This window comes from Phalacrocorax carbo, chromosome 7, assembly GCF_963921805.1.
Source record: "Phalacrocorax carbo chromosome 7, bPhaCar2.1, whole genome shotgun sequence".
Classification (NCBI taxonomy): Eukaryota; Metazoa; Chordata; class Aves; order Suliformes; family Phalacrocoracidae; genus Phalacrocorax; species Phalacrocorax carbo.
The window spans coordinates 19,610,801-19,628,884 of NC_087519.1; the positions used below are offsets into that span (position 1 = coordinate 19,610,801).

The 18,084-nt window shown below is 39.6% G+C and overlaps 1 protein-coding gene across 2 annotated transcripts in view; it reads right to left on the reverse strand.

Annotated features, from left to right (window-relative positions):
• Nucleotides 1–16,340, reverse strand: part of VPS13C (vacuolar protein sorting 13 homolog C) — a 103,334-nt gene extending 86,994 nt beyond the window's left edge. The window contains exons 1-6 of one of the 2 annotated variants that reach the window (XM_064456641.1): nt 16,125–16,340; nt 14,395–14,438; nt 9,569–9,611; nt 8,694–8,789; nt 7,827–7,928; nt 514–623 (exon numbers count right to left, since the gene is read on the reverse strand). In XM_064456641.1, the coding sequence (XP_064312711.1) occupies nt 514–623; nt 7,827–7,928; nt 8,694–8,789; nt 9,569–9,611; nt 14,395–14,438; nt 16,125–16,224 (495 nt within the window). In that variant the 5' untranslated portion in view covers nt 16,225–16,340. Of the gene's footprint in view, nt 1–513; nt 624–7,826; nt 7,929–8,693; nt 8,790–9,568; nt 9,612–14,394; nt 14,439–14,857; nt 14,877–16,124 lie in introns of those variants that run through there. The other variant, XM_064456642.1, reaches the window with a different exon arrangement.
• Between the last annotated feature and the right edge of the window lie 1,744 nt (nt 16,341–18,084).

The window sequence follows — 18,084 nt, forward strand, 5'->3', positions numbered from 1 at the left end:
AAATATGTTTGAGAAATACTCTATATCTAACGCTTTTCTTTTACATTCAATTATCTCAACAAAAACTACTTTATCATTCTCCTACAGGAAGCTGAAAGCAGGCTAGAATAATATCAGTTTGGTCCACATAAACATTCTCATTTGTCAATTAGTGTTTTCAATTATTTGCCTTCCAACTCATCTGTAACCCCTCCAGTTTCTGCCACTCTGGACTTTACCCAGGCCACTGAAAAATTCTGTACATCAACTGCACACACTAACATATGAAAAATGGCCATGATCCACATTTAGTGAGCAAGACACCACTGGAAAAGGCAAAAGAGATAACATGTATTTCACGTATCCAAACTATTTCTGGCTGTCAGTTGTATCTGGGGTACTTCATTTGAAGAGGTGCAGCAGAAACCACAGCACCTTTTTCAAGGTTTTCTACAGTTTCTCTCTATGGACTATACAATCATGACTGCACTGGAGTCCAATTTAAAATGAAGAGAACGCATTCCAGATACTTACATCATCTTCGTATTTAACATGAATGCCTGTGATTTTGACTTGCACATTTTTTATAACTTGAGTTGCAAGTTTTTCTAAGAAAGTATCCTTCTTCTCCTCCTTCGGTTTGTCTAAAACAATAATTTGAAAAAAGTCAGCATTCAGTGTAGTAGTTGCATCTTGAGTTTACCCACACCAAGAGCTATGCTAATGTAAAGTTAACATTTAACAGGAACATTTAACTTTTAAATATTCACTTATTTAGATTACATATTTGCATTTTTTTCCTTTTCTGTACATCCATATTCTGAAGATGTCATTTTAGCCGTGTTTACACAATACAACCATAAGTAAATTTATGTCTTAAGTTTCAGCCAAAACAGTTTATCTTACAGCAAGTTCTTGTTTAATATACTCCTCCCTGCTCCTTCTAAGGTAAAAGGTTCCCTCTTAGGAGTCCCTCGGCACTTAACTAGGGGTTTCAACAAGCAAATCGGTTAGATGGTGTAATTTAGCACAAACTACCCTTGAATAATCTGCTGAAGATGAAACTTGCACAAGAGACCGGTCCATTAGAGCCTTTCATACAACATTGTCCGAGAAAGTTAAAAAACTGGCATACTTGAACTTACGCTGAACAAGACAGGGTAGAAGTTGCATACCCACATTCAGCATTGCACTCAAGACAAATGTATGCATGCCAAGGTGGCGAGAAATATTTATAATCCCTCATTATTTAATGGCATAACTCTAAAAACATTATCTCGGCTGAGCATCTTCACATTTTACCTAATGTGGTTAGACGACCTGCTGTTCTCTAGCTATCTTTACAGGCTACCCTGTCTTACAAAGTGGCTATCTCAGTGAATTACACTAATCAGCCTACCAAATTTGTACATTTCTGCTGGAAATGGTACAGATGGCTCAAGTTGAAGAAACAGTTATGGCTATTCAAGGAGAGAGAAATAATGACTACAGGTTTTGACCAAGTTTAGGGTTGCAGTATGAGTTTGACTTCTCAGCTTACTAACTGTTTGGAACTTTTTAAATATGCGGTTGTCCTGGTTTCAGCTGTGATAGAGTTAAATTTCTTCATAGTAGCTAGTATGGGGCTATCTTTTGGATTTTTGCTGGAAACAGTGGTGATAATGTGGAGATGTTTTGGCTGTTGCTAAGTAGCACATACACTGGTCAAGGACTTCTTCAGCTCCCCGTGCTCTGCCCAGTGCACAAGAAGCTGGGAGGGGACACAGCCAGCACAGCTGACCCAAACTGACCAATGGGATATTCCATACCATATGACGTCATGCTCAGTATATAAAGCTGGGGCAAGAAGAAGGAAAGGGGGGACATTTGGAGTGATGGCATTTGTCTTCCCAAGTAACTGTTACGCGTGATGGAGCCCTGCTTTCCTGGAGATGGCTGAACACCTGCCTGCCCATGGGAAGCAGTGAATGAATTCCTTGTTTTGCTTTGCTTCTGCACGCAGCTTTTGCTTTACCTGTTAAACTGTCTTTACCTCAAACCATGAGCTGCCTCACTTTTACTCTTCCGATTCTCTGCCCCATCCCACCAGGGGGGAGTGAGCGAGCGGCTGCGTGGTGCTTGGTTGCTGACTGGGGCTAAACCACCACAGCAGTGCATCCTGAACACCACAGATATATAACTTTGTACATCTTGCTACAACAACTAGGATAATTTTTTTTAAAGCTCTATGAGACGTTCAAGAGATTCCTTTAAAAATGAAAAAGACTTTGCTACTGAACATGATATAACACAATTTTAGTCAAGAGCATTTGATTTCAAGTAAAGAGTTAGCTAGGAACTCAGATGAAACCAAAACTTAAACCACTTTTACATGCAACTCATCTTTTCTCCTATGAATCATTTTTTCACAACTCCCACTCCCTATTAAGAAACCAACGCAAAACTGATAAAGTCAAAAAAGGCAGAAGTGCTTGTCGAAACTTCATGTCCTTCAAGTGCAAGCAGGCAACCCATTAACGTTTCTCCAGCCAGATGCAGCTACCAGCAGCAATAAAAGTTTTACACCTTACAAAGATTATCCAAGGTCCCCACAGAGTTTTTACTCCAATTACAAGTCTATGTTGCAGCTTCCTCCAAGATCAAATAAGTAACAATACAACTACATGGGATATAGCAACCCATTCTTAGTCACATGCTAATACTGAAGACCTGCACAGTTTGGTACTTACGGACAATGATTATCCTCTCAGAGAAAATCATCAATTTCATTGCTGTCAAAATATCAGTCATAACACTACGCTAGCTATTTAGAACAGAAGCTAAAAGGTGCTGAAAAAGATTGTTTACTGCCACATCATCAGTATAGTATCAGATTTACTTTACATAGTTGTTACTGGAATATTACAAACATTAGATGAACAGATCTCTTCCACAAGCAGTTTTTCCAACAGCCACAGTGAACCGCCACTACTCAGCCTACCAAATGTGTACATTTTCATTGGAAATGCTACAGATCACTCAAGTTGAAGAAACAGGCACAGCTATACAGGTAGAGAGAAACAAGGACTCTCTTCAGTCTCATTGGATACAGAGAATAAAACAACAGCAAAAATGAGGTCTCTCCAATTTACATCCCCTCTTTCAAACAGGAGAAAAAAAAAATTGTATCAGTAGATGTATATCCAAGACTAAGAAAAAGTAATCCAAACAGAAGAAAAAAAGTCTTTAAAGAAGTTAAAAGCCTACCGTTTACCTACCTTTTGAGTGATCGTGACCTTTAAATGGTCTCTTAAAATGTTTTTTATACTTTTTACGCTTACGTCCTTTTTCAGTGCAAGCAATTTTGGGGAAAAGGATAAAATTCAAGTTAGTAAAGCAGAAATGTAAGAAAGCATAAGAAAAGATGGAAGAAACGGTTGTCAAAGCAGAATGCCTTAGTAAGGTCTCATTAAAAGCTTTTAAAGAATTTCAGATCTGTTAAGGAAGCAATCAGCTACTTCTCGTAACACAGGGCCTTATTTTTCATAATTTATGTACATCTAAATTCACTTTCAGGGAAGTAAAAAAGCCTTACTTTTTTGCCTCCAACCACTCCCACCTTTTTTTTTTTTTGGTTTTTTTTTTTTTTTTTTTTTTTTTTTTTTTTTTTTTTTTACACAAAAGTCATTGAAGTTCAAAGCCTAAGTAAACTAAACAGCCAGTAAAAACTTCAGATTAAGTATCCAAATTTCTGCTGGACCAATAGTCCTGCCAATTGTAAGGTCAAGGCATTTAATTCAACTTTCATATATTACTTAGGTAATGTCTCACGAGTTCGAGGAATTACAAATAATCACCAGGCTTCTCAGCAAATACATACCCAGATGCTTCATGACTGCATTGCATAACATAACTCCAGATCACTTATGTACAAAAGGGAGCTAAAAAGAGAGCCATGCCTGCTTATTAGAAACCCTTGTGAATAAGTTTTCCGTAATCTAAGTGTTCCATTTTTATTTAATGACTTCAGGCAAAGGCATAATTGTGGGGGAATAAAACCATGGAAGTTTAAATACAGAAGAGGCTTCTACCATACAAAGGCATAACTTCTAAGTTAAGGTATTTGAGATGTACGTGGAAACCCAAAGAACACTTTTAATATGATTCTCATGATAATCAACAGTATGGTATGAAAGCAACCTGAAAGAACGACACCGGTAGCTGTAAAAAGGCATACAAAAATGCTGACTCTTTAAAAGCTTTATATGAAATGAATTTACACACAAATTATGACCCACACAATCACAACCATTTCATGAGTTAAATTAATGCTCATGTTCTTCCACATTTCTAAAGAAAACCGGTTTGGTGAGTTGCATTGTTTCTTTCCCCTCTCTGGCCATATAGCGGAAAAGAATGTAGCAATTGTGCTGCCTGTGCTTAACTTTTAAGAGGTTGTAGCATGAGAAGGGTGTATCCCACTAAAGGAAGAAGGAAGCAAGTGCAAATATGTATTTACCTCCAGGGAACAACTGTATTTTTATGTAATTTGCATGCCTGTTCAAACAAAGGAGGAGAAAGTGCCTGCCAAGATTTCAATCTGTCTTTCAAGTAAGGTGATCAACAACATTTTCTTTTGGATAGTTCCATTTAACAATACAAGTAATCCTTTACACATGGTATTTTAAAAAGACAGCTTCCTTCACTTACTATTGTATTTGTAGTTCTCAGGATTTCACTCCCATGTATGACAAAACTAAGGCGAAACTATGGAGAAACTAAATGTATGATTTTAAGCTCATTCTAAACCTGCACTCAGATAAAAAGCCCACCAAGTAATTTTGACTAAGAATAAATTTCTGAAAATCTGGTTCAATAAGATAAAGATACAGTAGGTACAACATAATAACAGTTCCTCTGAATTTCAACGGAAACTGTTTCCTTGCAGGAAAAAGCATATAAAATGCCTTCAATCTGCTGTGGTTCTTTTTGACTGTCCACAGTTTCAAGATAGCCTGAATTCCAGAATCTTAAGCCTAGACACTACGGGTAAGGGTAATTACCCTCTATTTTAAAAGCACCTAAAGGTAGCAGAATGTTGTCAGCATTTTATAACATTTTTGAGCTCAATATGGCTGATGGAAATTTTTCTAGTTTTCTTCAACAGCCACCCAGCTAAGACAGGACTGGTCATTGCAAGTTTCCACTTGAATCCAGTGCCATTAAAAGTTTATTTCTAGGACCACCAATATGTGGATGCTTACCAAGCAAGTATTGTTTCCTCATTTCTACATTTGGCTGCTTTGTGGGCGTGTGTTTTTAAAAATGTAAGCTGCATTCCCGTCATGCATGTGCCAAATGTAACCATGCATACCCACCAGGCTTAGTGTCCTTGTAAATCAGACTCTCCAACCCATACAAGGAATCTTGTGAATGAGTGCCTTGGTCCACATGGCAGCAAATAATAAAAAAAATCATTTGGTTTAAAAGAAGGGAATCAACTCCTGATTTAATGTTAAGTTTATAGAACTCATATGACATGTTAGTATTTCCATTACAACATCTGACAGCCAGAGTCACTTCACAGTATCTAGTTTCAAAGATTATCTAGATGGGCAAATTACACTATTTTCATTTTACTTATAGCCAGCAAAATACAAGACCTGCAAACTTTGGTCCCCATACGTGAGTTTTTATACTGACATTTTGATAGCTTAGAAAACAAAAAATAACATTTTGTCAGCTTGTGTCAACAGAGCTTGTTGTAACTTCCCCATCACACTACACTAACCACAAGTGACATGACCGTTTTGCTCAATATTCAAATAGCATGTCTAAAGAAAATATCCCCAGGAACGTCTGTGCTGAGAGACTCTTAAATAAATGCAAGTACTGAATCAAGATTCTAAACATATTAAGGTGAGTACTAATCAGAAAACCAAATATAGCTGAGAATTCATGGACCCTGATAACTTTCTATTCAATATCTTTCCTAGATTTTCACCAGCTATTGTGTGTTCTTAAAAGCCTACAGAAAGAGCTGAATTTCTTAGAAGTTAGAACAACTTGGGCCCTAAGACTTCTGTATCTAGCAAAAGCAAGGGATTTGCTCATCAAAGAACTACACGAGTCCTCCCAAGTAGAATATTCTAGTTCAACACCAGAAACACAAATAAGTACCACTGAGATATGACCATAGAATCATAAAACATTTCAAGTTGGAAGGGACCCATAAGGATCGTCCTGCAGTATGACTGAGAGGATAGCTAGAGTTTAAAATAATCCAATTTTAATGTTCCTTCAGCTTTTCCTTCACAAGTTCAAAGTTTAAAATGGCAAAACATGACTAAATCTAAATCTAATTCTTTATATAAGGACTTAAGCTACTGAGGTATCATTTCTATGTGATTTTTTTTCAAAAGCCTTACAAATGCTGGATGTAGTAAGTTTCTTTCAAAAAAAAAAAAAAAAAGACCCCACTGTCAGAGGTACACTGACTCACTCTTAATGATATGAAGTTCCAGAACTGGAATTCCTCAAGCAGTACCCATTAGGTTACATTCTTCTTGTTATATTATCCTTTCATCTCATTGCTACTGGTGCAAAAAATATTGGCTGAAACACTGCTGCTTTACAAATCCTACATAACCAAGGTTAAATCTCTATGAACATTCCTTTGCGCCAGTATGAAGTAACGGCTGCAAAGTTCATTCACTGAAGTTGTCTTAGCTCTTATACAGTTTCCGGAATATTAAAGACAAGAAATAAAGCAAGGCTTCCTTCTTCACTGTAAATGGCTTGCCAGATTGCTGTTTGAGGGAAACTGCAAATGTACAACTCAAATTAGCAAAACAGGAACAAGGCAGTAGAGAGTCCTCTAACTGGAAAAATAAATAAGCAAAGAAATTACAATCAAACTATCTTATTTTCAGTAACAAGGCAAATGACTTGCAGCATTACAGGTATCCTAGAGATGCATCTTAAGAACCATTATTACTGCCCAACAAACAGGTCTCACTTCAGACAAAAACTTCAGTTTCCTCTACTGTATGCAGTTACCTGCCATTCATCTGAGCTTGGTTTCTGTCCAAACAAGACTAACTTATACCATGATTTTGTTAAAGGTATTTGATATGACCAAAAAAAAACCAAAAACACCAAAACAACCAACCAAACAATAACAAAAAAAGAAACCTGCAAACCACAAATCAGGTTAGCTGGACTGAAACGATGAATTATTTTAACCTATAACGGATCATGACCTAGATCAAAAGTTGAAGTAAAATTTCCTTTGTTCATGTTCAATTGTTTCTTGTGTCATGAATTATCTCCTGCTCAAGAGAGCCTCATTTCTCAAACCAGTCAGAACACAGTACATCATAAGAGGACAGCAGGAACTGAAACAAAAGCATTATTGTTGAAGTAAAAATTTACAAACCTTACCACTCTCCTTTAAGTTTTCTTTAAGCAAAGAACAACCTGTCACATGCACCTCTAAAACACATTATGAGACATCTATTACTGAAGCTCTAAAGCAAGATAACATTAGCCTCATGCAATGCAGTTTCTATCTTTGGTCCTGTTCCCCTAGAACTTTAAGGGGGGGGGGGGGGGGGGGGGGGGGGGAAAGACATACCAGATTATCAAATTCCCATTTCAGTGGAAGCTGACTGGATAAATGCATGGTAAACCAAGCAACATTTCTTTCAAGCTTTAGAGGAAAAAGGCTTTTCAAAGCACTGTAGTAAGATCAGCCAGACACTTGAAAAAACATGATTTATTAAGTCAACCACAAAACAGGCCTTTTCTCTTATAGCACAGTCTAAGTCCTCAAATTCCAATGGAGATTTTTATTATTAACTCAGTACCTTTTTCTGCTGCTTTCTGCAAGGCTTCCTCAATTCTTGCCAGTTCCTTTTGTTTATTATCCTGCAAGTATTTTTCTTCCTTCTCTGCATCATATTTAATGCCTGTAAGCCAAGTTGGGACAGCTTTAACCCTAAATGTCAAGTTATATAAATGCATAATCAAGCAATGTACACCATATTCAACATTATGTTGCAAAACACGTTGCTTGAGATAAAGGCTATTCTAGGTTTAATTGCTGAAAGCTGCATATAGCCTCTGAAATTATTACTGTTACACAGTATGACACAAAAGGATCATACGATCATTTAAGCATTACTTCAAAGGAGAACCCCTCCGTGGAATTCAGACCCTTCAGTGTTGTCTGTGTAATGCAGGTTTGTAAATTCTACTACACGTATATTTGACAATCTAGAAACTTGCAAGTTTTCTTAATACACCAGAGGTTCTGATTTCAGGGAAAACTAATCCAGTTCTCTGATCCTCTCACTAAAAACGGTTCTCACGGAATTACTACTTTCGATCGTTGTCAGTTAGAAGTAGATGAACTATATCACACAACATCCCAAAGATCTAAACTATGCCAGAAAAGTGGATTCAGCGTAAGCACACTTCAGAAGAAACTTGGCTGTTGAATTGAACTTGGAATGGATACAACCAAGGATTTCCATAAAAGCAACAAGTGTTGTTTTCTCCCACCCTTATTCCACTAACTTACCAGCATTTGTCTAAAAATTTCCCTGAGGGAAAACAGGACGTAAAAAATGGCAGCTTACATGAACTACTTGCTATTCTATACTCAAATACATGATACCCTTAGATATTTTACTCTTCCATTATTTAACTGTGCTGTTGAAGAGTTTACATACTTGCTCCAGGAACTATTAGAAGATACAAGCCTTCCAGAGTTGCAACAACTGCCTCGCCATAGAGATTCTTCCAAGGAATCTTCAGAGTAAGTTTATCTAAACAAAGCAGATACAGTTACATCAAAACAAACATCTGCACTGTGCTTAGTCCAAACAACACCTCAGGCATCGAAGAGCATTAGCCCTATATCTTGATGTTCTCAACACCTTAGAAGGTAAGGAGAAACCATACGGGCCTAAACATTTTATAAAGCCTTTTAAGTGATAAAATACATGTAGAGAAAATATGAGCCACAGATGTAAGCAAGAAGATGCAGTTTGAGTCAGAAGACTTCACATCAAAACCTGAGATCATGAATGGCATTCATTCACTGGGATGAATGTGATTTTCCCAGGGAAGTAGAAGAAATAAAACACACATTCATCCCCAAGAAAAGTTTCACATGAAAAAGCAATACTGACCACCAAGGAAAGGAATTTTTTAAGAAATACATATCTAAGTGTTCCTAAACCGGTGGCATGCTTGCCGGTTTCAGGAATCTTACTTAAATTCTTCATATTCCTAACCTGTCCTTTAGAGTCAAACACATTCTGCCTGTACTAAACAGCTCCCTTGATGATCCCATGTATCTGGAAAGAACCTCTGGGACATGGTTTTAATACCAGCCTGTAAAATCACACAAACAGAATTTGCCAGATAACATTTTATAATTTATCCAGGGTAGTCACATAAGACTTCTGTGTTAGTTTCAACAGTAAGTACAATCACAGAGTTCACTTAAGAAAGCTTGACAGAAGAAATTCAGAGGCAGGACTGACCTTAAGGCCTGCACTAAAATTTTCACTCCAATACTTACACTGAAACAAAAACTTACCTATCTGACCAACTTTTATTCTAAAAGGTACATCCAGTTCATTCTGTAAAGAAAAAAAAAAATCTTAAACAGATCCATGTATTTTAAAGATAAGGTGGTTTATACAGCAAAATTACTATCTTTACATCTGTTAGAACTATTTTCCTGGAATAGAAAGAGTTCTCCATACGACAGAGGCTTAATTATTTAGCAATACTCACATGAACTCAGGAATCTATAAATACGGTTAGGCTTGTAGAGAACCTTAAAACAAAGCATCTACACGTTTCTGTCAATTCTCTCCTACAAGTATGATAATGCCTCACCCCAAAGGTTACTAAAAATTAAAATTTTATCTGTATACAAGAATTTATTTTTATGTTTTTATTAATTTGCCACATCAGTCTTATTTTTGGTAATAGCACTTAGTATTTACAAACATAAAGGAAGTCTCACTAACAATACTGAGGAGTTCTTTGCAAAACGCCTGCCAAACATCAAGAACAAGGCAAGCTTTTACAGATGAGGAACATGTGACAAGTGAACAATTAAAACCTCACAAAGTATCTCTCCTATATAGTGTGGAGCAAAAACAGCAATATAACCACAGGAATACCAAGAACATAAGAGGGACAAAGTAAAAAGGAATTAAGAGAAAACAAATGAATAAAGAAAAGGAAAGATTAAAAAATAAGTTAAACATCAAGATTCCGGAACTGTCTTCTACTTCAGTATCCTTTTCAAATAAGTTAACGATAATTCAAAGACCTGAAGAGAAGTCTTAATCTCAAAGATTATAAAAAGCAAACCCATTTTCCTAAATGAGACAGATATTAACTACTACTCTCTTACCATGTACTAGAAGACAACCTTGATTACCACTTTTCCAACAACTTAAAAAGATTTAACAGGGCTGCTCCAAAAAAAGAAGAGTAATATCCAAATTAACAACACTGACAGATTTCCAGTTTTTAAAAAGCAGTTTGAGTTGCAATTAGGAGCCTAACATCAACCAACTTTAATTGGCTCGACTAGTGACAATATTTCTGTGGCTTGTTCTTTTTTAATTCCTCAAATAAACAACTGAAAAGCAAGAGCTATGGAATATTTTAACCCTCTTCTGGTTATAACTGCATAGTCCTAGAAACTTCTCATGCTTTAAATTATTCCTGGTGACAACTGCTCTTTAGCAAAATCTGGTCAATAAGCTTTCTTCCCAGTTTTTATTTTTCATTGAAATATATCAGTGGAGAAAGAGAAAATAGGCTTATTTAAAATAGTTCGACCTCCAAACTTCATTTTTAGCAGTAAGAACACACATAAGAAGAGGTTGAAACAATTTGTGAGAACAAAGATAGATCTCTGCTCTTGATAGAGCCAGGAGCAGTCATGTAGAAGCAGATAACAGCAACTAAATCCACCCCCATTTAATACTGCATTCATGACCCACAGCTGAATTTGAAGGAGGACCAGCTCAGTTTGGTCTGCTGAAAGGACTGAACCATGAGTTTGATCTTGAAAAATTAGTTTTCAGAAGATTAAATTCCATGGGCGGGGGGGGGCGGTGCAGGAAGAATGAAAGGCTATGCTTAAAATGAAAGATGTTTTGAAGTTGCTGCGTAAAGACAACAAATTAATATAATATAGAAAGTGTGAGACCATTAGGATTTGATGTTAAAACACAAAAAGATGATTTACTGAAAATACTTCAAGACTATAACTGAAAGGAACAGGCAATATTAGCTTTGAAGATTAACAGCTATGACCAGCTGGATACTGGATACAAATTCACAAGTAAAGAAGCTCAGAGATCAAGATTTTTGATGGTAATGACTCTAATAATATAAGCTGAGAAGCATGCAGGTATTTTTCATTATGACTGAAAAATATTTTTCATTATGATTGAAAAATAGGATAAAGCTGAAGAAATCCATCCGAAAGAATTCATTACTATTACTACTACAAGTTCCTAACAAAGTAAAACAGGAACATTAAAGCAACTGCCCTATTATACTTCTGTATTTTTTAGCTGAAGTCACACAAAACAGCAGCCTCAAAAGATAAAAGTACATGTTTCACAGAATGACACTTCAGCACTCTGTGTCAGCAAACTCTCTAACATATTTTGCGGGAAAAAAATGGTGACATTTTTAAGGTGCCTACAAAATAATTTGTAAAATAATTTTTTACAATTTTATTTTAGAAATCTTACACTAATCTTAAGATGACTTTGCATGAGCTGAAGCCAAAATTATGACTGAGATCTGAAACTTCCATTTTAATGAAATACTCTTACTATGACTGAGGAAAAAAATAAACTCAGTAAGCATAACACTAAAAGTAACTACTTGCTTGTCTTCCTTTTCCTAAGGGCTTTCTTTTCTTACATTTGCGAAGTACTGTACCTATATACAGAAATTAAAAGCTAGTTATTTTCTAGCAGGAAACTTGAAGAGGAAAGCAAAACCAATCTGTCACCAAAATCGGGAATGAACCTCATAACACCAACGTAGTGTTAAAAGGCAGGCACCAGGGGATCGCTCCTCCTACGGTGCATACCATCAGATCTCATTGTGCCAGTTAAGTACATGCTTCATATACATATTCCTTAGCTTTTTGATAAAAGATATACATATTCAATATATGCAGACATCCTTTTGCGCATGCCTATTGGTGTCTCCGGGTGGTCAGGTGGTCGTCAGGGATCTCTGGATGAAGGACATACTCTTCCTCCCTGTGTCCACTAGTTAACCCTTGTTTTCGTGCAAACTTAGTTCTGAGATTAGGTATGTACTATTCTTGAGGGATGGTCTGTTTTGGTTTAGTGTTTGCTCTGCAGTTCCTTACCTTTATGGCTCTGTACATCTGCTTTTCTTAAGGCCAAATGTCATCGTGACTTTGTTTAGGTACTTTGAATCTTGAGGCCACTCTGATTCCCCTAAAGCAACAAGGTTTAATCATCGTGTAGGCTGTTCTTGTTTCAGCTACCTCATTATCTTGGCTAAGTTTTGGCTCTGGGTCCCAGCATTAGTTGAGCTACACTAGATTGTATTAGTAGCTCCCAACCATTTATACCCCAAATCATTGCTACCTAAAAGTAAGGCTTTAATTTAATCCTTAAAACAGAGGTTTAGACCCTAAGCACTAAGAGTGAGGGTTTGGGACCTAAAAATTAGGCTTTGAGTCTGAAAAGAGAGGTTCTGACAGAAACACATTATCTATTGCATTAATGATTAAATAATGACTAAAATACAGATTAAAGAATACACTGGTTGTCCCCAGACTTAATGTTCAGTTGGATAGTATAGCAGCATCCATGTTTGGTTAACTTCATCACCCTGGTTACAAATCCAGACAGCAGCAGACAGGCAAACTACACAAGGAAAAGTTGGACCATAGAGCATTCCTTTAATCCTTTCTTTTTCAAGACGGTGTCGTCTAGTTCTCTAAAAATGGTGTTCAATATTGACCTTCCCTGAATTACTTTTGCATAAAAATTTAACATACTGCAGTTGTAGAGCAGTCAGAAATATCCCTTGTTTTCAGTTCTTTAATTTGTCTTGGCTCTCTTTCAGCTCTGGTCAGTCACACACGACTGCTTTTTTGTAAGTCAGGACTGCTAGAACCACAATAAATCTTGCTGTCATCTTAAAAAGCAAAGAAGTGTATGAAGTAGGTAACAATTTCCTCCTTCCTTTTTTAACTACCAGATTACAAAGATTTTTGTATCAAGAGTTTTAAAGTACAACAAAGTTATCAGGAATGGATGAAATGGGCAGGTAAAATACAAAACTTCAGAACAATGAAGAGAAAACAATTATTAGGTCACACAAAGATCCAACACGTTTTCAATTCACAGAAGAGTAACAGTTCTCTTTAGTGAAGTCTGAAGCACAGTGAGACTGCAGTAAGATTATCTCCGTAGTTCAGGTGTTCATCAGCTCAATTAAAGAAAATAAAAATCAGCCAAGCTTTTTTTAATATGGGTACTTAAGTTATTTCTTGTTTTTCCTTCACTCCATCATTCCTAACTTAAAAAAAACAGACTGGAACATTTGAACAACCATATTTGCTTTCAGAGAGTACACATCTTATGTCTTCCCTGCCAGTTCTAAATAAGCACCATTTTACACAGGAAGTCACAAACATAAGCTTTAATCCCATCAACTGATGTAGCAGGATGAACACTTTCCCCCTTTATACCCACACCAATTGAGAAATGAACCACTGTCTTTCAGAAGACTTCAATGAGATCAATCAACTTGCAGGAGTCAGGCCTTGAAAGATCCATTTATTCAACCAAAGTTGGAAAAAAAAAAGAATACGTAGGCCTATGCAAACCCATTAGATCTAGTAAATAATTCAGAAACATACAAAAATCTACTACATGGACATACAAGTGAGAAAAAACCCTATGAATTAACAGAAGTATGAATATATGGTAGCAGTCACAGCAGAAATTAAATCCTTTAAGTTGTACTGCATGACCAAAATGATAACAGAACACACCAATACCTTATTTAAAGTTTTATCATTTCAAGCCTCAAACACTAGGACAGGTTGTATATGCATGTATGCATAAAACTCTGGGAAACTTACTTTAAAACTGCTAACTTCTCAGAAGTTATTTTTATCTTCTGAAGGAGCACACATACCTCTTCACCCATAGGTATTTTCTCTTTCTGTTCCAGTAACATTAACAAAATTTGAAGCAGTTAACCAAGGACTTACTTCCAATAACCAGTAAAGAAGGCACACTGTGTAATGTGAGACTACAGTAATATTTTATCCTATGACTTAGTCTTTAGGCCCATAAAAAGCAAACTTTAAATTATTAGAATACTTACTAATGCATTCTCCTTTATCTGTAAATTGTCAAGTGCCACATTACCTATTTAGAAGAAAAACAGAAGTACAGAACAAGTGACTTCAACTATTATGTAAGATAGAACAAAGAACATAACTACAAGCCTCCCATGTACACGTGGATAACACCTGAAAAACCTTACTTCAGTTACAGAATAGCACAATAAATGTCTAATTTGTAAGTCATTAAGCACTGATTATTCAGACAAAATTTTATGGTGGTAGAGATTACAGAAATATCACCACCTTAGATGTCTGCATGTTTCTACTCTATTAAATACACCTGCAATAATAGGAAATCTTATTCACTTTGTTGTGAATGATAATTACAGTTCTATCAGGATAGGGTAGACTGGGAAAATTTTATCTTGGTTTTGATGATTTTACATAACAGAAAAATCACAAATCATAGAGCCACAAAAGTGCATGCCTATTTCCACATACACATTAACCTTTCCTGACACGGACAACATAGTAGGATTTCCAAAGGGAACACCAGCACGCAGAATTATACCTGAGGAAAGCATATATAATATACCTCTTAGCGCTTTAATACCAGATTCCTTAGAGCTATATTCCATTTTTAATGTAGGTATTATTAATTTATAAATGTTACAATACCTAATACCATGGCAAGAGCAAAATTAAGATGATGAGAAAAGTCTCATCCCTTATGTACGGAAGGCATCTGAAATAGCCAGCCTTCTCTAGACAGTCCTACAACCGTTGCGTTTTGGGGTTGGGTTGTTTTTTTTTTTCCATGCCTACAGGGTAGCGAAGTGAAACGTTTGATATATTCACTGAGAATAGCTACTCCACGTTATTGCACTACCACGTCTGTTTAATACACACCATTTACGCCGAGGGCCCCATCAGCTGCACCAGAACCAAGACCTCCCCTCCTCCCGGGGCCACCATGCAGCAGCCACCCCACGCCCCATTGCACCGCTGACAGACCCGACAGCACACCCCTGCTTCCACCCTGTAGACTCTTAAAAGAAAAAAAAAAAAAAATAAGGTTTTTTTTGCCTCGCCGACCGTGTTCTGCCTCAGAGCACTCCGAGGCCAGCGCCGTGCGCTCGCGCCTCAACCTTTCGGAGCACCTTCCCCATCTGGGAAGCTGCTTGGGGACCTGCACCCAGGCCTCCGCCTCGTCTGGAGGGAGACCCTAACTCCGCTCTCTCTCCCCTCACAACCTGCTGCCTCGGCACTGCGCGGGGATCCCGCCCCAGCTCCCCTCATAGGCAGAACCTCGCCTCACTGCCACGGAGCGGCCAGAGCCTAGGCCCGGCCGAGGGAGAGAGCCCGCCGCGGAGGGGCGCCGCCACAGCAGGGAGTCGCGGCCCCACAGACCGGCCCGACCGACCGCCCCTCGGGATGGACGAGGAGGGGCGGGAGAGAGAGCCACAGGGGACGTGGAGGAGAGACTGACCGACCGGCCCTCACAAGGGGCCGCGGCCGGAGGAGGGGGATAGGTCCGCGGCCATAGACTGACCGGCCATCCCTCACGGAGAGCCGCGGCGGCTCCACAGTTCGCCCTCTCCTCCCAAGGGGGTCGCAAACCCCCAGACCGACCACCTCTCCGAGGGGACGGCGGTCCTACAGCCCGCCGACCACTCAAGGGGGACCCGCTCCCCACCGCGGGGCAAGGGAGCACCCGCCCCCAGTGACAGCGACGGAGACGGGGCGGGAGAGAGGAGGTGCTCCTTACCCCCCCATATCCCCAGCTTGAGCTGAGACTTGTTCAGGTTCTCCAAATAGTCGCCCAGGAAGCGGTTCAGCAGATCCGCCACCACGGACTCCAGCACCATGGCGGAGGCGGACCCCTCCGCAGGCCAGCCGCGGCCCACTGGCAGGGCAGGGAGAGGAGGGGACTGCAGAGCGCGGCGCACAGCAGCGCCGGGTGCGCCGCCGGCAGTCAGGTGTCGGGGAAGAGGCGGAGCGTGGCCCTCCGCCTGACGCGGGGGAGCCCGTGTTGTTCCGTAGCGTGGAGGGGAGCGGCGCGAGTCCTTGGCGCTGTTCCGGAGGCCAGGAGCCGACACAGGGCAGCGGCCACGGGCTGGGAGAGCCGGTGCCGCCTCAGCCGCGGTGGCAAGCGGGCGGCGGCGGGAGGGGCCGGCGCTTGAGCGGGCGGTACCTTGGCCAGGCGCGGTGCCTCCGCTCTGCTGGGGTTCCTGCGGCTCCTCGGGGGCGAGACGGCTGCCGTGGGCTGAGCGCAGCCACGGCGTACCTGCCGTGTCGTCCCGCCAGCCGCGGGAGGGCGGGCGGGCTTGGCCGGAGGCCTGGCGGGGCTGATCGCGGCAGGCGCCTGGCCTCGCGCACCTCAGGCGATTCCCGCCGAAAGCTTGTGTTGGCGCCTGAGATACAGCCGAGTAACATGTATATACAGCCGCTAGGCTTTGGTGCCATAGTGCCATCTTCCCTGTTCCGCTCTTTATTTAGGATATACGCGCCTGCGGAATGAGCCTCCAGGATGAACGCCTCTGGGCCCGTGCAGCCGGGATTAGACGGACCCTGGTTTGTGTTTACGGTTTATAAGAAAACCATCGTTTCTGTTAATCCGACCGTTCAGGTGACAGGAAAACTTACAGACGAAGGAAGTCGATCATAAAAGCGAGATTTTTTCGTGTTCATGCATCCTGCTCTGTGTGGTGAAGCTGTAACTAGCCACGTCGACACTGGAACAAGTTTTTACATTTCGGGGGACTAATCTCAAACCAGTTATGTAAAGTCATTCTGAACTCATAGGAGCTCCACTAGTCATGGAAGAACAGCACTTTGAAGCTCAAAATGATACATTCAGTCTAAAAATGGGTTCCAGAAGAGGGAAAATAATATTAGTAATAGGGTTCAACCTCAAAAAGACATGAAAATACATCAAGACCACATTAACATGATCAGACTCTTAGCAGCGTGACAAATATTGCTTTAAACAGTGTACAAATATATCGTGAAGCTTAGTGTAAGAAGATGTTACAACACCACAAATAGTTTAAGGAAAAGATTTAAGTAAACTGATAAAGGTCCACCAGGGGCTGTTAGCCCTCTGGTTCTGTTATAGCCTGTGTTTCAAGCTTGGTAGCTCCCTCTTGCTGTAGTTGAGGTAAATCCAGAGAGTTCTGCTTGTATGTCTTTTGACTTTATTTGAATAGTGGACATGTACATGCAATCACCCTCATTCAAATAATGGTATGCCCAATGCATTTTCAGTTTGTTATATGTGTGATAAACCATACAGTCCAGTCCAGAGCATGCAAGCAGCACAATATATGTTATTTAGCACCTTTGCTCACATTGTAAGAGACATGCCGCACCTGTACCCCATTACTATATATGTGTGTGCCTGGCTTTCCTGCAAGCATTTTTAACATCAAAGATTCAGTGGATAGGTCAGACTCTTATGCCACAAAGACCAAAGTTCAGGCCTGCAGTGGGTGTTAACACGGTGGTCTGCATACAGATTGGACTGGGGAAGTCGTATTTTTGAATGCTGGAGAAGCTCAGAGACGCTGTGGAGGTTCAGCAGTAGAAAGTCTCTCCTTGCACTCTGCCATAAGCAGCCATGGTAATGGCTGTAATGTATCGATGCACACTGGAAGCCTTTTCTTTCCCTCCTACTGTGGTAGTTCTTGCACAAGCACTGTCAGATGCTTTATTAATAGCCACAGTGT